The sequence below is a fragment of the Acipenser ruthenus genome, chromosome 27 (assembly GCF_902713425.1).
Source record: "Acipenser ruthenus chromosome 27, fAciRut3.2 maternal haplotype, whole genome shotgun sequence".
Classification (NCBI taxonomy): Eukaryota; Metazoa; Chordata; class Actinopteri; order Acipenseriformes; family Acipenseridae; genus Acipenser; species Acipenser ruthenus.
The window spans coordinates 8,354,354-8,382,090 of NC_081215.1; the positions used below are offsets into that span (position 1 = coordinate 8,354,354).

Genomic DNA, 27,737 nt, shown 5'->3' on the forward strand with positions numbered 1-27,737 from the left:
GACCATTAAGATAAGTTTAATATTTTTGAAAATAATGCATATACAAGAACTGAGACAAAAAAAAAAAAAAAAGCTTTGGTTCAATACCAAAGAGGTTACAAGATAAAGTTTGTGAAAGGTGAAAGTTCCTTTATAAAATGGAAAACAGCTCAAAGTAAAAATCTAAAGTTTTGGTAAAAATGCATAACACTGGAATCTACAACAGCAACTTTACCTGTTTACATCATTATTATTTATTATTAATATTAAAATCTAACCACAGGAACCGGAGGTTGCACGCATGCATTATAACAAGTACTGGTAAATCCCCATCTGGTCCCAATTACCACATTAGAATACCACTTGTTGCATCAATACCGACGTTTCACGGCTGTGCGATCTACATCCGATTCCCCCTCCCTCATCAACTTAAATACTCTTTGTTATCGTTTCATAGCTCTTGTTAAGTTTGCAAAATTCTACAATAGTTTCACAGACAAACAAAAATAACGCCATTCAAATTTCCATGCGCTTCATTAAAATCTTATTTATTCAGCAAGTAAAGCTAAGAAACTACTATAATTGAAACCCAAGCCTACACACCTCCTGGATCAGTTAAGGAATACAGAAGTGCTTATGCGCTTGCTGGGCACAGCACTATCCTGCAAGGGAAGACAGTGTTTAACACCACTGATCTGTTCTCAAACTCAGCTGAACACTGTTAGAGCCTCCTTTACAGTGACTTGTTCCAATCTTACCACTGTTCAACAATTGAATACCAATCAGTCTACAGGGTATTGAGTGCAGAGGGGAGGCAGACAAAGACCTCTTCAAAAAAGTCAAACTTAATAACGGATGGCAAGAATGGATTCACTACCCCACTTTTTTTTTTTTTTTTTTTTTTTCTTTTAAATCATCTCACTCTTAACTGGTCAAATAGAAAATTAGCCTTTTAAGCAGTATATGCTTCAGTCCCTGGTCATTCCAATGTGGCACTTAGGATCAATATTACAAATAAAAAAAAAACCCAATTAACTGTTACAAAGGAATGAATCACTGCAGGCGGCTCTTAAAATAAAAACAGGAAAAAAAATAGTACAGATCAGTGTATCTGATATAAATCATTAACAAAAATATATCTGAACCAGTACAATGTTACGTTAAAAGGAAGAGGGTTGTATGGGTAGGCTAACTGTCACACACTTCTTGTGTGTGAAGGGCAATTTGTCATCTTTATTGCAGAATAAATCTGAGTTGTTCGTTTTTAAACATTGCTTAGATTAAAAAGCTGAGCACAGCTTCGCAGGGAAGGGAGAGGAGGAAGGGAGGCGCTCATAGCAGCACACACTTGCGCTTCTTCTTGGGCTCAGGAGGTTCCAGGGCTGCCAATATCGCCTCGTCAAATACATTCTTTAGTCCTTTCTGAAAACAAGTGGGAGAGAAAAAAAGGCGTGGACTCATTTGTTAAATTAAAAAAATCAAATAAAAAGGGGGAAAATTTCAAAAGAAAATAAAGCTGCCTATTTGGATTTTCCTCATTCTTTCAATGAAGTCCAGTTATCAACACTCTTAAATATGGCATGTTGAAATATGGATGCAACTAAAGGCAGCATGTAGGCACTCTAGAGGAGTAAAGAATGAATCCATTACTGCAATGATGAAGAGACTTATTTAGCCATTAGTTGTAGTGGGATCTGGATTAGTGTGTAATTTATTTATATCAATTTAACCATTTCATTTCATTCTGTGTTTTTCCAGCAGTGGTTAGATTAATCAATAAATCACATTAAATGGTTTTGCATAATGACACCATTTTTCAAGACCTGATAATTATTGCATTAGGAGAGTGAATACACTACGCCTTGGTGTTTATACTACTTTGTTGTAATAAGATGAACATTAAGGACAAGCATGCTAAATGGAAATAAATAATAAAAGACAGACAGGTAAGTGATCATTGCAGTTAAACACAAAACAAGAAAGTGGAGGTTCTGTAAACAATTACTGCTTGGGTTTCAAAATAAAATAACACAATCCAGCAATGTGAAAAGGAATCAATATTAGCGCTTGCCCATTTGGGGATACACAGCAAGCATCTTTTGCAGTAAAATATTTTTCTACTATTGTTGGTATGCAATTCTTGTGCTAGAATTCTGGAAATGTTTTCATTTGTCATAATGGTACAAAAAGATTTAGAAATACTTCATACCTCAAAAGTCATTATGAACTGAAAACTAGCACATTCTTTCCATATGCAGACTAAATGAACATATTAGCCAGAAACTGCTTACTCCTTAAACCCATAACGCCATGTAGCTTTATATGAGCAGTTAGGGATGCAACACTTACAAAAGGCATGTGTATTACTAGCAGAGTGACCACCAGCACCCAGGCTGCAGGGATTGTTTAATAATTCCATGTTCAGATCATCATTGAAAGAACAATGTGGATATTGCATTTCTAAACACATAGAACATATGAAGTGATGCACAAAGCTGTTACTGGAATGCAATGAACTGGATTTTGTATTTGTCAACATTAGTTGTGGTGTGCTAGGATGGATAATTTAAATTTAATTTATCAACAGCTACAAACCGGTTCCAAACACCAGTAAATCAACAAAAATGTTCAAATGCATCTGGAGTTTCCAAAAACAACACACCCATCACCCTAGCCTTAGTTATTGTAGTACAATTTATGTGGTCCCTCTGATGGAAAGCTTTGAACAATTCATGATTTTTACAGAAATTTAGGATTATGCAGTGAGTGACACAACCTAGTATGCGGATAGAAATAGATACATTTGCAAAGGAGGCTAATGACTCCTTTGGGTTCAACGTCTATTTAATGCTATGCAGCAGATATGAACAGGAGACAGTGGGAGTCGCAAAAATAACCCCTTTCATTCGAACCACCAAACACTTGCAGAGCAACACAGTAACAAGAAAAAAGAGGGGTTTTCAGTTTTCCTTTATTCAGTTCACAAATAATTCCACAAATTTAAACTGGGATTTCACTGCTTGAGATCTCATTTTGAACCAAAAAAGCACCCAAGCCTATGGCACATTAAGCAGTCCATGGTCCAGCAGGGATAGAAAGAACGTTCTATGTAACATTAGTAGCAGTACAAAAAACAAACAGGGATATAGATGTATGGGAAATAGTCTAGAAAAGTGTTTTCTCTCTCAGATGTAATCAGGTGCAGAATAAAGCTTCCCTTTGACCCCTGTCAAAGCTCCAAGAGTATATTCTCAGTTTTCTTCTAAAGTGAAACATTAACTCCCAAGTAATACTTTATGACACCTCCTTTAGACCAAAGACCTATAAAGTGCTGATGTAGAGAAGGTGTTTAGAAAGCGGAATACGGGCTAATGGCCTTGTATCAGGGATGACGTACGAATGGAGATATTGGTCTTAGAGAAAGACAAAAGTATACACATTTACACAAAGCAAGCTTGCTCAGAAGGTTATGATAGCAGGACACAGGAATTTTAAAACGTCGTCATTTCGTTTTTATTTTACGTTAGTCATTTCTACAGAAGGGAAGAAGAAGTAGAGAGGGGAATGGTTTTAGAATATACAGCACTTCCGCTTTCGCTGAGTTTCAGGCGGCTCAAGGGCAGCTAGGATAGCCTCGTCAAATACATTCTTCAGACCTCTCTACAAAGACAGAGGGGGAGGGGGAAGAGAACAGCACCAAGGTTAGAGGTCAAAGCAAACAGGTTAGTGAGCAAGCAAACGCAACAAAGCACTTCAGGATGCATCTGAATAACTGGGAGCAGACTACAGCTGGACAGCAGCAGAGACCAGCTGGACTGGCTATTTAGAGTGGGACAGGAGGAGGTGGTGGGGTGGGAACGACAAAACATGAAGGTGCAGTATCCCTTTTCAAGTGGACAGCCCAATCACTATCTTTAACATTTCACCATTCATTATTTTAGCAGTTTAGAAAAAAAATCCAGAAGTACCAGACTTGCAAGTTCTGTTACTTTAATTCATATAAAATATCACCTTTATTGTAAATGGCTTTGCAAATCAATTTCATACTGCAATACACTGATTTCAACAAAGTGCTTTGCTAGCTTCCAATATAATGGGTGGCTTGTTTGAGAAAACACCCTGGCTATTCAAGTAAACTATTACACTTCCTAAACATTAACCCTTATAGATAAATGTGTCCAGCTGAAAAACACAAACCAAGAAGTAGTGATACGGCACCTTCAGGCAATCCAGTAGTTTTTAGTGCCTTAGAGCAGTCTGGGCAGGAAGCACCTCACTAGTATTTGAGTGAAAATGTCATTTAATACCCATTTATTGCAAAGGACCAAAAAATATCTGTGTTACAATCAATTTCAAGGCAACCAGAATACAATGTTGCAAGTATTTACTGATGACTCTTATCTACTTCCCAAAATTACTGTATTGTTATAAAAACTTAAATACTAGATGATTAATTTTAGATTTAGTGACAAATACGGTTACTCCCGCACCCAGTCTATTGTATGTTCACAGATGCATGTTTGGATCTATGCAACACATCAGCACCCAGTTAATCAGGCAGCACTTCAAGTACCACGCATTCCAGTTGACTGACTTGAAGGAATGTTATTTATTTATTTATTTTTTTTAATAAATATGGAGAGGATTTCTCATTAACCCCTAAAACTGTAAATACATGTGTACATGTGAATTTACATAATTGGGTAAATTCAGGTAATTTACTCCAAAATTTAAGTCTCTGAAATAAATTCCAGTTGTTTGTTTTCTGTCCAGTATGTTGTGTCCCCCCTCCTGTAAATCACAAAATAAAGGAGTTCGGAGAACTGCTTTGTGAATTCCCCTCTATATGTCAATGTTCACATCTTATACAGAGCAGAAATTAAGATTAACAAGGCTGTTATCCTGTTTAAAGCAGATAGATTTCTACTAGAAATATGGTTGGATAGAAAAGTGCTCATTACAAGCCTGGTTTATTTTAGAAGGGCTTGGCATGTGATAAAGGTCATCCATGTTTAAAACAAACTCCACCCAACTCTTTGTTCAATCATTTAGCTACCTCTGCAAATGAAAACCAAATAAACTACTTCAAAAGCAAAAACAAGGTGCCAAGCAACATTTATAAATAAACAAGTGGCCGACCTTGATAAAAAGGGATATAGCCACTTTAAAAGCTCTTGCTAACAGGTACACAAAACATTTACAGAATCTAAAACACTTACATGGTCGTGGACAAATTTAGCAGTCACTTATTACTTCTTATAATACGAATTCACTTAACACTAATTTCCTGTTTGTGCAAATTACTTAAGCCCCCAAGGGAAGAAATTAATAAAACGAATTGCCCTACTTTGAGTCTAAAGGATATTGGGAAAAGTATTAACTTGCATCCAGACCATCGTCTCTGTACTGTAATATAGTGCTGTTTGGAGACTACTGAACCTATGATGCACCTTGAGTTGCCATAGTGCTCACACATCAATGCCCTTTCCAGGAAGCATTGAAATGAGTGACCAGTACAGAAAGCATGCGTTATCCTTGCAGATGAAAGTGGAGGTGCTGAAAGTGGTTTATAGTACACCTCTGTACTACAAAAAGAAAGCTGTTGCTGCAGATTTCAACATTCCCGCAAACACTCTCTATCATTCTAAAAAAACAGGATAGAATCCAGGTCTATAAACAGCAAAGTGTTGATGCAAGTCGTCAGTGTTTCCGATTTGCTCAATATCCTGAGGTTGAGGATGCCTTGCTTTTGTGGTTTAAAAATGCCTGTTATCTGAATGGGACATGCAGATTAAGTTGTATTTATTATGTGTTTTCAATAAAATGCACACTACTTTTAAATGTAGAATACATTCCATTGTACTGTAAATGAAATTTGATTTTAGTGTTACTGTAACTTCAATAAAAACTGATAGTATGCATTTGGATTAGACTCCTGATGAGATTTTTTTTTTTTGCCGGTCCCTTGAAATTCACATTAATGACCGTATAGAGAAATATTAATTTCAAAATATCAATATTTGGGTTAACACAACACATGCATAAAATATAAAACACCAAAGCAACCACATATCCGAATAGGCAAAATGTAGAAAATCCATGCAGTATATTGAAGCCTATTAAGACCAGGAAGTGCCTGTTGTAGCACACATGCCTTTTTGTAACTCATGTTCCTTAAATGTTATGACAGTTGCATCACCCAACTTATCAATTGCTATGACTCACCACAATAAACTAAATGACAGCTGCTAAATACATAGATAATAAAACGTACAAAATATTCCAGTGTGACGATATTGCCAATGTAAATCAATGGAGTGTTTGTGTGATGATATTGCCATTGTAAGGAACGGAACGCACTTTCCCATCTATGATTTATTAGACGATGGAATCAGAAGAAAGCAGAACACTCATCTTCCATAGTGCCTGGATTCACTGATTTATAGCCCATGTAACTGTATGAGTGAATACAATGTTAAACCTCCACCTTTCTTGTTTTTCAACCAATGCATTTTTGCACAACTTAATGCTTAACAGATTGTTAGTGTGGCTTTGTACCAAGTTACATTTATCAGGTAAAGACTTTAAACTGGTTTTAGACTTGTGGTCAAGGTAGGCTATTGGGTCTTCCAACTGTTCACTCAATTAAATTAGTCAGAAACCAATCTGCACATCATTCACTGCCTGAACCTCAAACCTCTCCGGAATGAGTTCTGGCTTAGTTTCAGTGAGTGTTTCTGCACAGAATGCTGGATGGAATATCCAGTTATCACATTCCATTATCCAGGACAAACCGATTCCAGCTCCCTGGCTCGTTTCTCATGGCTTTGAGTAGCCACACTTCTCTCCATGGCTTGTTTGGAGTTGCTTTGTGAGTAGCCACGCTTCCCCACTCACCTGCGTGAGGGCAGAGCACTCCACGTATTTGACTGCCTTCAGGTCCCGGGCCAGTTTCTCTGCAGTCTCGGGGGTGATGGGCTTCTGTTTGTTCTTGGCGAGTTTCTCGATTGTTGACGGGTCGTCTCTCAAGTCAATCTGCGTCCCAACCAGGAGGAATGGAGTCTTTGGACAGTGGTGAGTGATCTCTGGTACCCACTGTTACAGAGCAAAACAAAATCATATTTTTAACACTTTTGCTTGGGTAACTGTTTCTCTTTTGTAAATGCATTTCTGAAATACCATGCATGTGTCAATGTGAGTTTAAAACATACTATACAAGAAGCAATTCATAATAGTTGACATTTGTAAATTGATGGTTCAATACAGACAGAAATATGTACATTAAAATTGAAATACACTAGAGCGCTGCCAAGTAACTCCTTGTCCAGTGGTGCTTACACATTGGAAAATATATTAAAAGCAAAAAACATCGAGACAAACCTTTTCTTTAACATTTTCAAAAGAAGAAGGTGAAACGACAGAGAAACAGACTAGAAACACATCTGTCTGAGGATAACTCAGAGGTCGCAACCTATCGTAATCCTCCTGACCTGAAAAAGAAAAGAAAAAAGTAGTTAGTTTCTGGAGAGGCGCTATTCGGCCCATCAATGCATGTCCGAGTCCTAGAACTTTGTGGAGGTAGGCCTGAGTTTTAGCTTTAGTTTTTTGCTGATATAACTCTACATGATATGATTTGCCATTTACAACCGACTACAGCAACAATAAAATAAGTCTCTCAATACATACAAATCTTTCTATATTGTTTCTAATTGTTTAAGACTCGTATGTGCGAGACAATAACACTATTGTGTTTATTTGTCACAGTTAAAAGGATGTGTGTAATAATGGTATGTCCCGTTCCTTTGGCTGCACAAATGCAGTTCAGTGTTGCATTTTTATTTCGGTCAAAAACAGCTGAGTCGATATAAAACCAAACCGAATCATAACGGACTTGCCTCCCTACAAATAAAACACAAAACAAGCCATATCTGTACCAATGGCAGCTGTACTTTGCAGGGTATGGTGTATCTTTCAAACTACTTTACACTTCTGGCATAACAACAAATTGTGTCAACTACTCCATTGTCTTGCCCTTAGTCCACATTCATAGTTTTGTGAATTGAGATTATCAGCATCCACCAGCTGAGTTGTGAAATCCTGGAATAGAGGAATTTCCTGAACAGCTTGCAATAGTACAGGGTGGGACGAGGTGACAGGAAACTTGCTCCATGGCTCATATCAAGACCTTCCTTTGCACATCAAAATCAAAACACATTGAAAACGTGGATGCAGAAAGCCTGAGAACACATGAAGGCATTTAAAGCCTTTTAAGACTTCTTGTAAAACGTTCTCATTTAAATATATTTATTTAGTTTTAGTAGTTCTAGAATTAAACAGCAAATTCTGTATGACCCTTTCCAGTACTCCAGTCTACTGATGGTGTTTCTTACAATCACCACTGATTATCAAACCTGGCCAGCTAATGATCTCTACAAGAATGCAGAGCCGGTGATCAAATACTTTGATGTTGTTTTGTTGCTAGATCTTATAGTATTTATTTATTTAAAAACCAGGAACCCCATTTAGACGACTCATCTTGTTTACAAAGCTATTCAGGGGGGGGTTACAGGGGGTATCGGAGCTTGTCTCATTTCATGTTACTCTCCATTTTCAACAATACAGCATGCCTTTAAAAGTTATTCAGACTCACTGTAGCGAGCACATCTTAACTTGCTGCAATCAGACTGCTAAACTTAAGTGCAGCACTGCTTCCCTGACATGGGTGTCTATGGAGAACCTCAGCAGTACAATAAATAAGACAATTATTTGTAAACATCCCACAAAAAGGGAATACCCTTCCAGGATTCTGTATCCATTCCCTGATCCAGACTACTCGTCTATCAATTAATATAGCAACGGAAGCTGCACAACTGGTAAAAGCTGCTTCAAAGCAATGATAGAGCACCTGTGCAGTGCACTTTACTGTTTTCAGCTCAAACCCAACAGGTTACATCGAATACAAATCAAAGCATCAACAACATTGCTCGACTGATCAATGGTTAGTTCAAACATGCAGTTCCCATATTCCCTTGCTTGCACAAATCAAGTTCGGTTTCAAACTTTAATTTCCGCTTTACAAAAAAATTATTGGATGTCAAACAGCTGAAAGAGTTGATTAAAAACCGAATCGATCATAAGCGACTTGCCTCCCTAAGATAAGCCACCGCGTTTCCAGATCAATGCATGTTCCCTTCCCTTATACAAGACAGTTAATAGTGCAACATACCTGCAGTATCAAATAATCCTAGGGTGTATGGTTCACCACCAATCATAACCGTTACAGCATAATTATCAAAGACCTAGAGAAGGGGAGAAAAAAAAAAAAACACATTCAGATATAGGAGGGCCATTCAGCAAACCTAGGACAGCATGATAATTTTTTTTTCTACATAGTAATAAGTGGCCTTTAAGAACGATGTCTTGGGGGTACTTGACTAATAGCTTATACTACAAATCTAATTTTAAAACCACACACCATTAGTCTCTTGAAATGTGCTAGAAGCCTACAGATGATAACAGCTAAGGCTGGGAATGAAAGAATCTGCAAAAAATGTAGCAATGCAAGTCTACTGCCTGCAAAGCTTCAATAACTGCTTATCAGGTTCTTATACAGCAATGCCTCTCAATTACCAGCAACTGCTGGATTTAGAGCTTTTGCCTGAGGTCAGACATTTGCTTTGTAAGGAAGAAAGGAAATTAAACTGGGTAGTGTCCCTCCCCCGATCTTAAACTAAAGTAGGCGTTCTATAATTTTAGGAGCACATTCTTAAAAGCAACCTAGTTTCAGGATGTAAAAAAGTATAGACTATTCACCAAAATACAAAAATAATAAAAACCCCTTAAAGAATTAAAACCGACTTACCGTTGGTACATATTCCGATGGGAATTTGTTGGTTGTATAGGAAATTAAGAGACATGTTTTACCAACAGCACCATCCCCCACTACAACACACTTAATCGTCTGCATAGCTGCTCTCTGTTAGAATCCACTGTTCTCATTCAACAAGATCTGAAACAGAGAGGGAGACAGGCAGTTTATTAACATGACTGCATTTTCAGTTTAACGAAACTGTGTTTCACATGGCAAGAGAGAGATTAAGGATCTCAGTGTATTGAATATTCTGATATTAACCGGCACACTGTCAATGGAAAGTACCCAAAAGAACGTATGCAATTCATTAACCTGTTAAAGGCTGGGGTGCATGAGGGGACTGTCCCCCGCCAGCTGTACCCTATCCTATGATAACTTTCCTTTGCTTATCAAAACCAGTTAATACTGTACCTTTAAACTATTGCGTCTGGCAGTGATACAGACAAGACCTGGATTGTGAAAGCAAGCTCTGGCTAGGGTTTGATACTTCTCAAGCACCAAGGCTGGGCAACCCAGCTCTGAAACATCTTCTTGGTGATAAGCTGGCGCAGGAACACTTGAGCTGCACACTCAAGCCAATGTTAAAATAATGGCTCGAATGAGAATTAAATAAATAATTTTTATATTTTTTATATATATATATATATATATATATATATAATGTACCTCATTTAGGAAGCATTACATTAGTTGCACATTTCGAGAGTTACGTAACCACCTGACAGAAAAAAAAAGCAAAATCCAAATGACTGCTAAACAATGCATTAAGTGACCACAAATGCACTTAAGGTTTAACTTTTAGTCCACTGATGTGTTTTTTCATAATTGTTTCAGATTTCTATTAAATATTGGTAAATTTCCCCATTTACATATGTTCAATACTAGCCAGCGCTCCAGATAAGGTTTGGGGTCAGATTTCAAGGCGAATAAACCTGGCTTGTTTGGTGCTGATGTCATGTTCACACCCTTCTGCAGATAAGTCCGGTCCATCACCACAGCGATTGCCCAAACGTTCACAAAGTACCAGCTAACCTGGGAAAATGTGGCCTCGACTTGATAAAAAAAAAAAGATAAAAACTGATTATACTTAACAAAAGGCCTGCCTGCACATATGATATATTTTTAAATAAAATAGTACTCTTGATTGATCGCCTTGCCATAGCAATATAAAAGCGACCAGACTCTCTCCAAACACAGAATATTGTATTTATTATATAGATTTACCTTCAAAATTTCAGCTGACAGATAGGTCATTTAGTAAGTTAGGATGAGGGGGACTAAGACTGCGCCGAGAAATCCAGTCGCTTAGTCACAAGCACACACTGCAAGAATCAACTGTACTTTTTATTGTATTTTATTGAAAACCCAGATGCATAGGTCACATGTTTCTGGCAATTCCCAGGCAGGCTACAAGCTGTCCCGTCATTTCTCTAGCTACTGCAAGCAGTACCCTCAAAATTGAAAAGCCGAGAACCACCAAAGTACAAGCTTGATAACATGCAAGCTGTTGAGCAGAATTGCTATGTGTATTCATTGCGCATTAAATTAAAATATCATGGGTACAGTTTATCTGGAGTGTAGACTAGCCATATATGGTATATCAAAAGCATTGTTACACAGTCACAATAAACTGTGTACTGTTCATCATAAACTACACATCGTGACTCAATTTCACCGACTTCAGTTTTACTTTGATTTATGTCTCGCATCCAGTACAGCTCTCTAGCACTTAGTAAAACTGCAGTAGATACAGAAAACTAAAAAAACTCCCAAAAAAACTAAATCACAACGTACCTGACCCTAAAGACATGCAGCACATGAAAAATGTTAGGGGTTATCTATTGTGCCCTCCAGCCGCTTCTCAAACTGTATGTTGAAACATTCAGCCTTATGCTCTTATTGTTCTGTACAGTGCAACTTAAACACTGCTGAATCGATTGGGCCCAATCAAAACAGCATGACAATAGACTTGCTATTAACTTTGACACCCAGCGATGGCATTGGGTCAATGGGTTTGATCTTCAACAGGTCAAGTAGCAGCAGCAAATCAGAACATGAAGTTTCAGAAATCATAGCACCTTTACAGATCCATTTCTAAAAAGAAATTATAATTTAAATAGTACATTTATTTATTTTTCTGTTTATTACTGACTATCATTATTGTCTAAAAAAAATAAATGTATTCTCTGTAGCCTACTGCAATTCATGAGTCACAACATCGCTAATGATTTGATTGTTCCCGCTAAAGTATAATACAGAATGCAAAAAAAAAAAAAACAGGTCTAAAAATGACAGTATATATTAAAGTTTTTTAAATAATGCTGTTCTATATCGATAAATGGATGGCAGATGTGTGGGAGTGACAGGCAGCTGCTGCAGGGGCGTCACACAAACACATGGAGGTCATCTGCATGCAAAACTCAAGTGAAAGCACCATAACTATTAGGATTTCATTTCAGGTTTAAAAATAAAATGAAGGACAGATCCATATTGCTGTTAAAACACACCACACAAGGGAGTGGAGATTTTGTTGCCTTGGGGCTGGATCAAGCTCTTTAAAACATTTATACTATTTATGCATTTTAAACAGTGTACAGGCCTACATATTTGGCTTTCATATTGTTTGTTTATTTGTAATTATTTTTTGAGATGCAGACCTCTATTCAGTATTTCAGCTGGTCTTTGCAGTTGACTTCTATGATACTCAGCGTGTCAGTCGTGTTGCAACACTAACACCACTCCTGCAGAGCAGATGCTACCTTCTAGTGTTGATGACATTAACCAAGTCAATAATGCAGTGTCACACACTCGGACTTCATTTTATACTGAATTTACAACATGTTTCCATTGCGTATCCTGCTGTGCACTACGCAGTGGTTCTCAATCCTGGTCCTCGGGGACCCCTGTGTCTGCTGGTTTTCATTCTAACTGAGCTCTCAATTACTTAACTAAACCCTTCATTGAAATAATAATTAGCTTAATTAGGCCTTTAATTGTTTGCTGCTCTTAAACAGTTGGAGATTTCAGCTCAACTATAAAATGTTTTAAGTAGCTTGAAATCTGTAACTTTTTAGGAGCTGAGAACAATTAAAGAGAGCTTAAAAATTGTTAAAATGAATACAAATTAAAACATAGATCTGTTTAGAAACTGCACCTGTAAACTTGCAGACACTAGACAGTCCACTGGAATTCCAAAACACACATCAAACCTTTTAACACCCCCCGAAATGGTTTAAGGATAGTTAAGGCCTGAGCAGCCTATTGTAAAACACAAAGACAACAATGTAACACATTTAACCAGCTTGGGATATTAATACAGCTTTACACCACTTTATTCTGGAAATATACTGAAAGCCCAGTAAATCAGGAACTATGATTAATATAAACTGATGCAAGCAAGCAAGCAAGCCAGCCATAGAAGCTGTCAGGATATGACAATTGGGAGGAGCCACAGGAAGGGCGGATATTATAAAAAGGAAGGGGTTTGGCAATTGCCTCCAAGTAACTTTTCTAATTGACGCAACAGAAAGATTGACACTGGGGCGGGTTTTATTCTCAGTCAATCTGGCACTTCATCGGTGCAGTGTGTGTTCATACTGTAGCAGGCGTGGTATGGTATCAGTTCCACAGCGGGGTTAGAAAGTTAATGACAAGCGTTTTTTCGTAAATTTTGTTTTAATAAAATAGCATCTCTAAAAGGAACGAGGCGAAGCCACGTTTTTAAGTATTTTGAGGAACCGTGAGAGAAAACCATGGTATGTAAATTATGCCAAACAAAATTGCCGTACCACAAAAACACAAGTTCAATGTTTCACCATTTGAAATGAACATTCAGAATTACTGTGGATAGAGCTACTGATAGCAGTAAAAAGCAAACATCCACAACACTTGTTATAGATTGGGCCGAACAGTGCATGATCACATTATTCCCTATGACTGAGGACAGTGCGTGTGAATTGTGAATGCAGCAGGTTTTGAAATCAATGTAAGATTATCCCAATACTGTGCCGACTCGTAAAATAATAACAGCGAGGCTGGAAAAACTAAGAAAATTGTGCTGCAGCTGTTCATACAAAACTTTCAAAAGGGAGAAAAAGTTGCGATTACCAGACTTGTGGACACCATTCCCCCAATCTTGCCATAGGCAGAGGCCCGATAAGAACTGATCTTAACCAGGGAATCACCTTTGTTCCGCATTGCCTGCAGAGTCAAGCATATGCAGATTGAATCCTCCATTCCAAACAAAGAGCCCACCCCTCCTCCCTCTTCCTGGTTTCCTGTCAGCAGCTGTGTGTGGTTTCCTTTCTGCTGTGCTGCCTAGAGATGCTCTGCAGTGCTCTGCTGCAATGAGGCAACAGCTCGCTAGAAACAGGGGAATCACACTGCTTCCTTCCACAATCAAACTGCACAAACACAAATCTGACCTCATCTGTGCATATAAACCTCATACCGAAAACACAAGCCTACAGCAAGTCAACAATCCAGTGTTACTGCACATTTTAAAATAATGACAATTAAAAAAAAGCTGCAGGCCAATTAACTATTCAGATTCAAAACACAGTGATAATTATTTGGACAGCTTGACAAAGTGAAGGCAATCCTTCCACCACCCCAATTAAATTATCTGTTTTGGTTTAATATTGAATAGGGCAGCAGTGTGGAGTAGTGGTTAGGGCTCTGGACTCTTGACCGGAGGGTTGTGGGTTCAATCCCCAGTGGGGGACACTGCTGTTGTACCCTTGAGCAAGGTACTTTACCTAGATTGCTCCAGTAAAAACCCAACTGTATAAATGGGTAATTGCATGTAAAAATAATGTGAAATAATGTATAATGTGATATCTGTATAATGTGAAATAATGTATAATGTGATATCTTGTAACAATTGTAAGTCGCCCTGGATAAGGGCGTCTGCTAAGAAATAAATAATAATAATAATGCTCAGACAGATTAGTACTGTATTTCCAAGCCACTGCAATAACAAATAAGCCCTTCAGTTTAACAGACTGCCATGAAATGTACAATTAGGTAAAAACGCAAGTAATGGCATCCAAACAGGCTGCCAGCCACCATGTTCATTTCTGGTCACAATTCACCCCAAGTGTGTATGCTCCATTAAGCTTAGAAAGAAAGAAAATAGTCAGATAGAGCACTATTTTTAAAAGACAAGTTAACCTACAAAATTGGGACAAACAAATGTTCTATTTTCACTATTTGGCCTGAATGCACTCATCTCAGAGCTGAAGCACAGTGACTGGTTTAGTCTTGCATTGGATAGTGGTATTGTAAACCAGGCTAGATTACTTCTGTTGACTGTGCTGTCTGGTAAGGGGCATCAGTTGCAGTACAATGTATGAATTAAGCTTTAATGTACGATGTAGACGTCATTCATTGTAACATTTCCTATTATTGATTATCAGCTGAATAAATCAAATATGTAACATTTCTTGTAACACGTCTATGAATGTGGACTTCTTTATCTTCATATCAATATCTTCTACCACAAGCCTTGAAACTTTGTAAATGTCTAAATTACAGGTCAGGTGAACGTGAGGAGGCCGTTCAGCCCATCTAAGTTTGTGCGCTTGCTAATCGCTGATGTCAAAATTGTCAAGTTGGGTGTTAAAGGATTCAATTGATTTTACTGTGTAAAGGAGTGTTTCCTTCCCTCTGTCCAAGTCTATCTCCATTTAATTTTCAACTGTGTCCTAGGATCCTGATTTCTATACTGCGCTTAAAGTATTGGATTGGGTTAACTATGTCAACTCCTTTTAGGATTTTAAGGTCTTCAAAATCATGTCCTCTGTAATTCTTCTTTATTCTAGGCCAAAAAGATTAAGTTATTTAGCCCATCTTCGTAACGCATTCCTTTAAGCCTAGAGATTAGTTTGATTGCTTTGTTTGGACTCTCTCCAGTCATAAGTCCCTTTGGTACTGACAAGAACTGAAAACAGTATTCCAACTATGGTCTAGCAGTGCACTATACAGCCTCACCACAACCTCCTAGGATATATACCCAAGCATTCTGTTCACCTTTTTGATTGCTTTCCTGTGCTGTCTGGTTGCTGATAGTGATGAATCTATTGCAACACCAAGGTCTTTTTCATGATAAGCCTGATCTAGTTCTAAACCCCCACCCCACATTGTATTTGAATCCTAAATTTGTGACTGGCATGTAATTACATTTGTTGACACAGAGTTGAATTTGCCACATTTCTGCCCAGTTCTGTATGCAGTCTAGACCTTTTTGGATTTGACTGAAAGCGTGTGTCACTTCCCCAAGCTTTGAGTCATCTTTAAAATTTGACAAGTTAGCTAGTAATCTCAATTCAAAAACACACACCACAATCTTCAACAACCCCAAAGCATGAGTATACAAAACACTAATACACAAACAATAGTGTAGAAATGTCAGCACACCCATAAGCCTATACAGCCTCCTCTCGGACCATAAAGTAAGTTTTAGAATTTGTCAACCCCCTTGCAACCAACATGAGAAGGCTAAAAAAACCACAAGGACTGTTACTTCGTTTCTACACCACATTCAATTCTTGACCACAATTTTAACAGGGAGACCCATCTCCCCCACAGAGTTGTGTGCTTCCTCTCTATACATTTAACCCAAGCAAAAAAAACACAAGTTTCTTCTTTTAGATCCTTAACCTTCAAAAGAGAGACATAACTGACTGTTTCATTTCAGGCAAGCGAATACTGTGCTGTCCCTTTGTAAGGCACAATGGGTTAGAAGGCAGCATGGTCCTGGCTCCCATTTGCCCCATAATGCCATTACAGGAACACTTTATACTTGGGAGCAACATATAGCATGGTCCTGTAACTATAGCATTATAGGGGAGAGCCTTTATCTCCAGCAAAGGGCATTATAATAAGGGCAGCTGCTTTTTGTTCTTCAGTATCGACGAGAGGAAATAAAACTATTACTGGAGAATGTGTCACAGTTTCAAACTTTCACCATGTATATTAAACACTACTGGTTTGAAAACTTCACAAAGCAGACATCCTTAAAAAGACATCCACAAAGACATAAAATGATCATCTTATAACTGACTGGTTCCAACTAAAAACTCACAGCTTTTTTCCATTTATTTATTTATTTCTTAGCAGACGCCCTCTCATATGTATCAAATATGTACTTTAAATATTTTCTATGTGAAATGTTGAGGACTCGAATGTTTTTAATATGCATTTAAACAAAATGTTGAAAATAGAAATTAACAGGAATAAAAAAAAGACTTCAACTTAAACATTCAAAACATGTTTCATTGTGACATTTTTGCTGATAAAAAGGCATCAAAAAATGAACCAGACTAACTACTGAAAAAAGGACAAAAAAACCACAAAAACAGCTGTTAGAAATTATAAGAAACTTAAGGGAGTTCAACTTAATTACAATACTACTTTCAGCAACTGGGTTATTTCTGTGTAGCATTACACAACATAAGTAACTTCAGCACTGCCCATTGCAGAAATAGGACATCGCAGTCTGACATCACTTTGTGTAATGGGCGTGCAATGCATTGGGATTTCACACTTCAGCCAGGGTAAAAGAAGAAACACTGTGGATACAGGGTCAAAACCATCACTGCCAACATGTCCCTCTTACTGTAGGTACGTTTGTTGTTGTACTACTGTGTTAGGTATGAAGATCATTTAAACTTCTGTTCCACTGTGGAAGACAATGCAGTATTATAAAAACATAGGCAAAAGTAGAGCATGTTAGATAAATTTGATAAACTCATCATCCCCCCCAAAAAATTTTCAGAACTAAGGTTAAAGGCAGACAATTGATGTTAAATACATTTAATTTAAATGTCATCAAAACTGGCAAGCAACATTTTGACAACTACCTGCCCACCGATGTGTCTGCACTTCAAACCAGTGATATTCTTCCCATGCCACGGCACTTCATTGAAAATGACAGCCATCGGCAACATGAAAAACCTGATCCCCATTCCCTGGATTCACTGGACGTTAGGGACAGTGTGATATATGGCAGTTACAATTATTGGCGATAACTGCATTAGGGCCGTTTTATATTACAAGGCTGTCATGGGCAATGTTATAATGGAAGTAATAAAGTGAGCGGTACAGCATTTGTTGTTTTCACAAGTGATACTGCAAGTTATCATTCAGCTGCATCTGCTTTATAGCCTGAATATTAAATTGTATTATTCTTTCTAATACATCTGAACTATTTCTATCACATACCGGTACTTCAATTCCAGCTATGATTGTTTTTTAAATCTATGACTACTGCTTTTATTTTTTAATTGCTGTGTGTTCACAAAGATACGGTAGGGAGGGAGAAGAAACACTAGGGCTTATGTGGGTGCTCAGTTAGTTATACTTTGGGCTCAAGGTTTGGCTGGTACTCCTTTTGCTCTGTGCTGTAGATACCTGTTGACAACAGACTGTGGATTTACAACAAGATTCCTTGTTCTGCTGTATTCACACACAAAGAAGTCTGGATTAATTTATAATGTGTCAACCTATTTTAAGATGATTACAACAAATAGACAGCTTTTTAAAGTAGTGGCTTGTTTGGCACTTCAGCACATACTAGGGCTACTTTATCGCAGATGGAATCGCAGAATTAGGCATTGGAAGCATAATTAGGCATGATAAAACGAGTGATCAGGAGATGATTTATCGGTATGCACGACTATGAAGAGGTATGTGAAATACAGTGAACAAGGGGTGGGCGGGGCTGGAGATGCAGTACTGAGTGTCCTGTTGATATGCAGTGCCTTTTAAACCTGTTTTACTGTGAAAAAAATATTAAATATTTAAACAGCACGTCTAAAATAAACTGTGCTGGACCTGACACGCTGAATAAATGGACTGCAAAGGGTTAAAGGAAATTGCTCGCTTTACTGTGTAAAGAGGATGTAGTCACTACCTAACACACCACACTGCTTGTTTCATAAAGACATTGTGTCTAGAGATGCACCTCTTGTTAAACTTAGCAAACAACAAGAATGCAGAATTGCGCAAATAAACTATTGGGAGGATTAATTAGAGTTTACATTAAAAGGAGCGCTATTTAAATTACAATCGGGTGATACACAGCAATGAACCTGTGTAGCAACGAGTCATCAACATGCCTTTTTTATCAAGCTGTTTCATATTTATTGTTATTGTAATGCCAGCAATAAACTAAACACCTTTATTAGTAGACTGTACTGCAGTGTCAGTGGAAGACTGTACATACGATTCTCACAGCAGTGCCGGACATTTGTTCTCTTATTTTAATACCAGCAATGACCCAAGTGAGGTTTATAAACATTGACATGCAAGTGTCTTCAGGTGCTTTACTTACCATTACAGCAACAAGAATAATTGTAAATCTTGACTAATAAAAAATAAATTGTGGCAATGCTTATTAATTTACTTTTTTTAACACTTCTGGGGGAAAAAACATAATTGGTCATTTTTGAAAAAACGGAATTTGCTATTCCCCACAATGAAAAAAACCAGTTGCCCTATACACCTAAATTAGTTTTAGATGTAGGCCAGCAGTATTTAATTTAAAATTACCCTTTCCATCATGATGACAAGCTACTAGTTCACTGTTGTACTTCCTAGTTGAAAACACTGCTGCAAATATACAACCAAGAGAAAGAAAGCACACTTATTTGTCTTTTCCACAAGAAAAATCCTAAAGCTTCCAGGGGTTGTATAATTCAATGTGTGTTTAAAAGGCATAAACTGTCTCTTGGTCGTTCAAATACTTCCACTATCTTAAAAGAAAAAGAGAAGTGGCTGGTTAGTTTATTTATTGACACAGCAACAAGGAGAGGAAACTACAGCAATTGCAACTTGAAGAAGATGTGCTATTTTTGTGGTTTACCAAAGCAAGGACTCAAAGAATGACAATCAGTGATGACATTCTGATAACAAAAGCAAAATCATTCGCAGAGCGACTTGCTACTTATTCAGATTAGCTGGCTTCAGAGATTTAAACAACGTCGCAAAATCCATTTTTATTAACATCATGGGGAGGCTGCGAGTGTGGATAATGCAGTTGTGACTGATGGACGTAGAGTTTTAAAAATGGTTCTCAGTAGCTATGATCTGAATGATATTTACAACATGGCTCTCAAATTTTACAGCAAAAGTTGCCTGTAAGCCCGCCTGTCAGCACCAGCACATCTGATCTACAGCCCATTCACAAACTTGCTCAGCACCACCTGGCCCGTTCTGTCACAATACAATTCTGTCTAATCTCTACCTGCGGGAAAATGACTGTCAATGTATTATTATTGTAATTCTTTTTACTGTGCACCTCCCAGCACAAAGCCACAAGAGACGTACTGTATCATTGGTTAACGAAGGGCAAACAGGGAGGGACGCTGTAGACTGAGCTCAATATGACAGCGGTTCCAGGAATTTAATCACACGTGTTAACTGGCAGTGTCACTGTGATTTTTCCACCTGTGAGCACCATGCCAACTCAAAAATGTTTAAAACGAGAGGAAGAAAAGCTATCTAAAGCACCCTTTTCATTTAAACATTATAAGGTTTATATGTACAGGTGTGCGCACATCTTAACTGACTTCACCACAGCACACAAACAGAAAAAAAGACTGAGTGATAAATTTATCAAAAGTGCCTGGAAGAAAGTGGTGAAAACTGGAAAATTCATCAAATACCAGCACAGCAACTCAACAACATATTGGCAAAACGTATCCTGTCAGTCAGATGACAAAACTGACCTCCGTGGTTTACTGGAAAGCATAGACAGGTATTTAAAAGCAACACAAATATGAAAGTTCAATTTACTACAGACTTTTTCAAGCTATTCTAAACAGCTACAACTGATAAAAAAAGACTACACCAAGGTGTGCATAATATAAGCCTGTAATCATATCTCGGCTTCTGAAGACATGGATAAATGACTCATTTATCTTGCCACCAGAAGCCTCAATACAATTACAGGCTTATTACGCACACTGGTGTAGTTTATACCTTATATTATTCAATTGTATCTATAATATATGCCAGGGCTTGAATTTCATTTTTGTGTGCTGGGGGGATTTCCCCCTTATGCTGCAGCCAATGAGGGATTCCAAAATTTTAGGGGGGGAATGGCAAAAAAAAAAAAGGCACTTTTGCATATAAAAAAACAATACCTATTTTACTGCATCTTCATTCACACTGGTGTTGCTTTAAAATAAGCTGCTTTCAGGAGACCTAACAGCTGTTCATCACTGTGAGATAGAGCACTCTCCATTGCTTTTGCAGAAGAAAAAGGTGCTTTTCTTTTAAACCAGCACTCCATTTCTTTTTTTAACACACAGCCCTATTTCCGCCTGTTTTTCACTGTTTTCATTTATGTATGTTTAACTACTGGATAGTTTGTGCTGCATGCATGTAACACATCAAATGAAAGGCCACAACATTTCCTTTCATACTATGTAAATTGCAACAGGATCAGGTATACTATATGTGGTAGCGGTGAGAATATATGTAAAAAAATGCTTTTCCAAAAACATCATGTTTGGCCACTGCTATATATATTGTAATCATAGATGGCAAAAAAAACAATGCACCATTGAATCTCAATATCACCTCAAACTCAACCTCTCTAAATCTGACCCTTTTCTTTCCCTCCTCCTCCCCCTCCTCTGATCTCTCTATCTCTGTTCCTCTGGAATCTACCACACTCTCCCTCTTCCTCCGCTAAGAACCTTGGAGTCACCCTGGACCCCTGCCTCTCTTATTCTCAGCACATCTCCACTCTGGCACGCACTTGCCGATTCTTCCTGAGCAACATCCGAAGAATCCGACCCTTCCTCACCAACTACGCTACCAAGCTCCTGGTCCAGGCCCTGGTACTCTCCTGCCTAGACTACTGCAACTCCCTCCTGGCTGGCCTCCCTGCGTCCGCCACCCATCCGCTCCAGCTCATCCAGAACTCCGCTGCCCGCCTGGTGTTCTCTCTGCCTCGCTTCTCCCATGCAACTCCACTACTCCGCTCACTCCACTGGCTCCCGATCACCGCTCACATCCAGTTCAAGACTCTTGTACTAGCCTACAGATGCCTTGACCAGACTGAACCCAGCTACCTCCACACCCCCACTCGACCTCTCCGCTTCGTCTGCACTAGAAAACTGGCTCTACCTCCTCTACGCTCCCCTGCCTCCAGAGCCCGCTCCTTCTCCACCCTCGCTCCGCAGTGGTGAAATGACCTTCCTACAGATGTCAGGACTGCCCAGTCCTGACCACATTCCGGCGCCTCCTTAAGACTCGCCTCTTCAGACAGCACCTGTAGAACTCCTCTGTTTTTCCCCTGGGACACTTATCACCCTTCCTTAAATGCGCTTTACTTGCTCTTATCTGCCCCCTATTTTACTGCATTTAATCCTGTACTTCAGAGTACTGTAATCTGCCAAGTGTTTAATCTGTAGTATTTTGTATTTAATCATATCCTGATGTAACTATCACTGACACTGTTATCTGCTGTATTATTGAATTGTATTTTGTCACACTTGTACTTGCTTGAACCAAAGTCATTGTATTTATCTTGCTCTTAATTGTATTATTACTTGTACTGTGATACTTGAAATGTATTTGCTTACGATTGTAAGTCGCCCTGGATAAGGGCGTCTGCTAAGAAATAAATAAATAAATAAATAAATAAATAAATAAATAAATAAATAAATAATAATAATAATAAAATATGAAATGAACATGGGGGGTGGGCAGCTGAGCTTTCCAACGATACCATCCCTTTCAGTCTAGCTGCTACAATGACGGATCATAGACTTAAAACGAAACCTAAAATGAACTCTATCACATGATGAGAGGCTTAACTTTGGGCAGTCGTCATTCCGGCTAGGAGTACCGCATACACACACTAAATAAATATGTCTTTGGAAAGCCCCGAGTCTATACTTTTAAACAAGCCAGGTAGGTGGCTTTTACAGTGCCCGAGTAATATGTGCGTAACCTTTGGTGCGCTGGCACCCCATAATGAATGGAACTGAGTTTTAACAGTTAAAGCGAATGTCACCACTTGCAAAACACCTAGGTAGACTTAATATCATGTATTTTTTTCAAAACTGTTTACTTATACTGCAGTGTACTGAGTTTCTATGATGCTTAAAGATAGCGGCCGAGAATCACGTAAGAGAGAATAAAGACTCGCAGCACTTAAAATATCCAGCACTACTTTTATTGATTGATTGATTGTATTTATTTATTTATTTATTTATTTATTTTAACCAGAACTTCTCAGAATGCAGCTCATAGTGCTTTCGTCACTGACACCCACTTCCATAGACTGTTGTAGCGTTTCAGGCATCCTAAATTGTATAAGAAAAAAAAAAAAAAAACAGTAGCTTGGTGTCTTAAAATATCTCTGCAGGATTTTCCTGCACTGAAAAATGCATATATGCGGGAACAACTTGGAATGTGCTATTCTGTGCTGAAATTCAAGCCCTGATATGCATGATTGCATGCGCATATATATATATATATATATATATATATATATATATATATATATAATATATATATATATATATAAACAGTGACACACAATAAAATCATGCCTTCTCTGTACACATTACTGTAGAATTCGAAAATAAAACATTTTAAAGTTGAAACTAAAGGAATTTAGTGCACTTTTTTTTATCCAACTACTTAATAAAACGCAAAACAAATATTGCTGCATTTACACGCTATACCACGCAGTACCTTCCATATACTGCAAACAAAAAGAATAATAAATCAATTTGAAATGTACATAGAATAGTTCACAGTGTACGTGTGGTTGCAAGAAAAACACATCGCCTACCTGCTGTTTTCTAAATTAGTCCAGAATTGTTTTCTGTTGGTATGATAACCTTAGCGTAGCATATTTTATACATAGGGCACCTCCATGTTCTCCAATACCGAAAAAGATTCTGAACTTGTAGTGTTTTTCTTTTTTGCGAAGCAGTTTTGAAAGAGTGTTCTCACTGCTTCCACTCTCCGCCTTTTCACAACAAAATCTCACAAAAAATCCTCACAACCACTGGGCCATCATCGTTAGAGCAGAAGTGGCGGCTAATTAAATATGACTATAACAGATGGAATAAATGTAAAAATAGCATAACAACTTCAGCTGTCATTAAAAATCGTCATAATTAATATAATAACGTACATTTCCGATACCTCGAATTATTTTTATAATGCAGTTTTTTTACCATGACTTCTATTCGATACGATATTACCGAGTTAATGTAAATCAACCCAACCCTAGTTTCTTCCCTACTGTATGTAGATGTGAAAATGTCATTTTGGCATACAAAGGAGGTGCCTCCATATACCCCTGCATTCTGCTACTATTAACTAGTGCAAAATAACGTCCCTTTCAAGTTTCGTCACAGATATATTTAAAGATGTAAGTGGACAGACAAATAGCCTACATATATGCCAGTGTAAATGGTACATAATGCAAGTTTTGGGACAAATGGACAAGTGGTTCTAAGTGTGCCATGTGTATGTATGTACGCCTGCCTCCACACTGTCCGGGGCATGCATTCCCAGCACAGGATAATAAGCAGGCCTAGATGTGCACTAGTGTATTGCTTACTGAACGAAAGGGCTTTTCATCTTTTCTTTATTCAAAGAGTTGGTACTGGTAGGTCAATTTATGTTCCTTATTTGGAATTCCCAGGATGGGTTTATTGGAAATAATATGCAGTTTTTTTCCATTTCTCTTTCTGTGGCACTTCCACAAAGGCTTAATATTGAAAAGGTTTTCATGACCTCCAGACACAAACATTCTAAAGCCGCTTTCACACTGGCATGCTCTACCCGGGTCGGCTACACTTTTGATAAAACAGGGTTGACCTGGGTGACAGACGCAAGTAAACAATGCGCGTATCAATGCCCTGGAAGCAGCTTGTTATGGACACTTCCATCCAAGCTTCTCTGGATTGAACCGTCGGCCCAAATGTTGAGTAGATCAAATTTTTCTTCATCCCTGCTGCAATCTGGCTCATGGTGTGTCTCGGTCAACAAAAATATGGCTAAACAGAATAAACCCATGTTACTTGTGGAAGTGAAACCTTCACGCAGGCGTGGCTGTTTGTTATTTCATGAACCGCCATCATGCGTTTTGTCTCGCTCGACCCGGGTCAAAGCGGGTCGACCCACATCTTGAGGTATGACCCAGGTACGTGGTTTCACACTATGCAGGATTGTGACCCGGCTAGCCATAACCCGGGTCAAGACCCGGGTAGGAGTGCCAGTGTGAAAGGGGCTTTAGACAACAGTTTCTGCCACTAGCAGGGACAACACCAGTACAATGGCTTTTAAGCGTGTGAGCAGTTGAAAGGGACCTCATACTCTGCTTCTCTTGACTTTGTTTCATTGCTGCTCATTCTTTACTCTGCTTCCATCTCTTCCTTTAGTACTGACATGAGATTCACCCCTTATGATAAGAGCCTTGGATAGTGCTTTTATAAGCCAATTGTTTCCCAAAAGAGGACCTTATTGTTCTTAAATTTGGATTATTAATGCACATTACCCATTTAGCCATCATTATTAACCTTCCTTCCTCAAGAAGTGATGGGGATGGAAATAGACTGCTTGCCACATGAGTGGAGATCAACAATGTTCCCATAAGGCTTTGCTACCAGGAAAAAAAATATTGCAATTAGAACTGTATGCATGAATGCTGGATTGTCACCTTGCTCTAGTATTAAAAAGATACATCAATTTATCTTCCTAAAGTATATTAAAATGATCGATTTTAACATTTTGTGGAATAACTTGCGTTCAAGATTCATCTATAGAATGTTAAAGCTAAGTGTCATTATGTTTTTCCGCCTCTACTACTGGATATCCCCATCTTTGGTGATTTCATCCCTTGGATAATAATGTGTTTGTTTGTTGTTCACTGTCTTGGTGCTACTTTGTAAGAACACAGGAATCGGAGAGGCAAGCCTTGGATATCAACAGGAATACTTGTATGTTTTTCTAGTGCACATCTAGGCCTGCTTATTATCCTGTGCTGGGAATGCATGCCCCGGACAGGGCTTTGAGGTGTTTGCTAAGGGACTTAAACAAGGTCAAGACAATTTGGCAGTTACAAAACAGTACACTATTTTGGATAAACAGAAGCTATCCTATTACAATTTACATGTTAAATGTTTCAGGGAGTAAATCTTGGTCAAAAATTTGCTTACAGTTAACCAACAGCAGTGGCAGATATGTCTTCCTCCTCACTAACCACAAAGTTTTGCCAGTAACCAAGTTTCCTACTTTCACACAAACTTACAAAGCACCCATGGCCTTAAAAAGCTCAAAAACATGTATTAAATTAAAAAAAGCTGCACGATTAGAAATTCTATATTTGACGTATTAGAAACCCAAGTGACAAAACAAGAAACGTTCCTCATTCAATTAAAAAATTAGATGCAGAAAGATAATTAAAGTGCAATGAAAGTAGTCACTCTGATCTGATAACTATACCCATTTACTGCAAACACACTTTGAAACAAGGTGTCTATCATAATCATAACACAAGAATTCCCGGTATATATGTTATTTAAGCATACGTTGTTCAATTAAGTTAGTGTATCTTGATATTCCATGCATCCTCACATCATTGCACTGAAATTCTGTATAAAGAATATCCCAACACTACAGCCAAAAGACGTTAATAAATCTACAGGAAGGGGGAGCGAGTTGTGAAATGCTTGAGTGACAACAGCCGTTATAGACAGACAGTCTGCAAAATGACTCGCTCCAATTACTTAACAATAAAAGATAAAAGATAATACTGTAATAAGAAATTCTGTAAATATTTAGTCCTTGCCGACACTCCTTTTTTCTTACTGTTCAAGCAAAGTAACACCCAGAAATTGCTTGTCATTTTACACAGCTGAACTGAATGACTACCAGAATTATCCGACCCCTTTTCAATGTGATAGTTTAGGTAGTTACATGCTTTGATTATCCTGCAAATGCTCATCCTGCAGCAGTTGCACTACACTATGCTGCAGACGGAGTGTGACATGTCGTGCAACCCCTTTTTTCAGTACCACCATCTTCCCACCGGATGTTTAAATGGTTTCGAGACATACATTCATACAATACATAGTTTTCCACTGATTCTTAAATAAAATAATGAATGATTGCATTTCATTTCACATATTTCATTTGCCGTTGTGTCGTATAATTTCAATTTCTCGGCAGTTTGTGTGTGTTGTGTTAGTCTAGTGCTCCTTCCTCCCATCCTGACTAGTCAGCGAAGTAAACTCGCCATTCCGCTACTGTACTGAGCGACAAAACTGACTGCATCGGATATAAAAAAAAAGAAAACAAACTGCAATGTAATCATTAACACGCCATTCAGAATCCAATGAAAACGCGTTTAAACGCGTCGCTCCTTTTTAACAGCTAGTATTTAATTCAATGTTGAAATGCACTTCCTCCATAGACATTTTCAACAGGGGATTCCGAGTCGAAACAAAAATACAATCTCTGTCCTCAACCCCACCTCGGGTCACATCACAAGCAAACCATAAAGCGGCGATCACCTTCTGCGTTAATATAACCTAAAACGCGTGATTACTGTAAACAGAGTGTAAAAACAAGCATTAGTATCAGAATATTTTGAATGATTTTCTAGCCCGAGTTTCTTACCGTATCGTTCTGCTGTTTGTGTGTCTGTGCCGGGCGTTGGCAGCTTCGCGCTCGGGGTTTCTCACTCACAACTACAGGGGCACGCACAGCACGCACGTTGCGTCAGATTTCTGCGCATCATATGCACGACCACGAAGGTTGATATTTGACATATACATAAAGCTTTATTCTGTGTGTATTTTTTTAATCAAAGTGACAAACCGCTGTTATTTTTCTAACATTATATAAT

General features: G+C 38.2%; 1 protein-coding gene across 2 annotated transcripts; it reads right to left on the reverse strand.

Annotated features, from left to right (window-relative positions):
• On the reverse strand, window positions 1-27,661 carry LOC131701823 (cell division control protein 42 homolog). Of its 2 annotated transcripts, none has more exons than XM_059001892.1 (6): window positions 27,509-27,661; window positions 9,842-9,988; window positions 9,206-9,278; window positions 7,360-7,469; window positions 6,877-7,074; window positions 1-1,401 (listed from the first exon to the last, which is right to left on the reverse strand). In XM_059001892.1, the coding sequence occupies exons 2-6, from the start codon at window positions 9,944-9,946 to the stop codon at window positions 1,312-1,314; spliced, it is 576 nt and encodes a 191-aa protein (XP_058857875.1). In that variant the 5' UTR covers window positions 9,947-9,988; window positions 27,509-27,661; the 3' UTR covers window positions 1-1,311. The 2 variants fall into 2 exon arrangements, with proteins under 2 accessions (XP_058857875.1, XP_058857876.1); XM_059001893.1 differs by lacking the exon at window positions 1-1,401 and adding an exon at window positions 2,937-3,639.
• Window positions 27,662-27,737: the final 76 nt, after the last annotated feature.

Bases quoted from the DNA above. Each gene is read 5' to 3' on its own strand.
- LOC131701823 (XM_059001892.1), bottom strand. From the start codon at position 9,946: ATGCAGACGATTAAGTGTGTTGTAGTGGGGGATGGTGCTGTTGGTAAA. The intron at 9,279-9,841 runs GTAAGTCGGTTT...CCCCTTCTCTAG, and splicing joins CATCGGAATATGTACCAACG to GTCTTTGATAATTATGCTGT. The intron at 7,470-9,205 runs GTATGTTGCACT...TTTCTTTTTCAG, and splicing joins AGGATTATTTGATACTGCAG to GTCAGGAGGATTACGATAGG.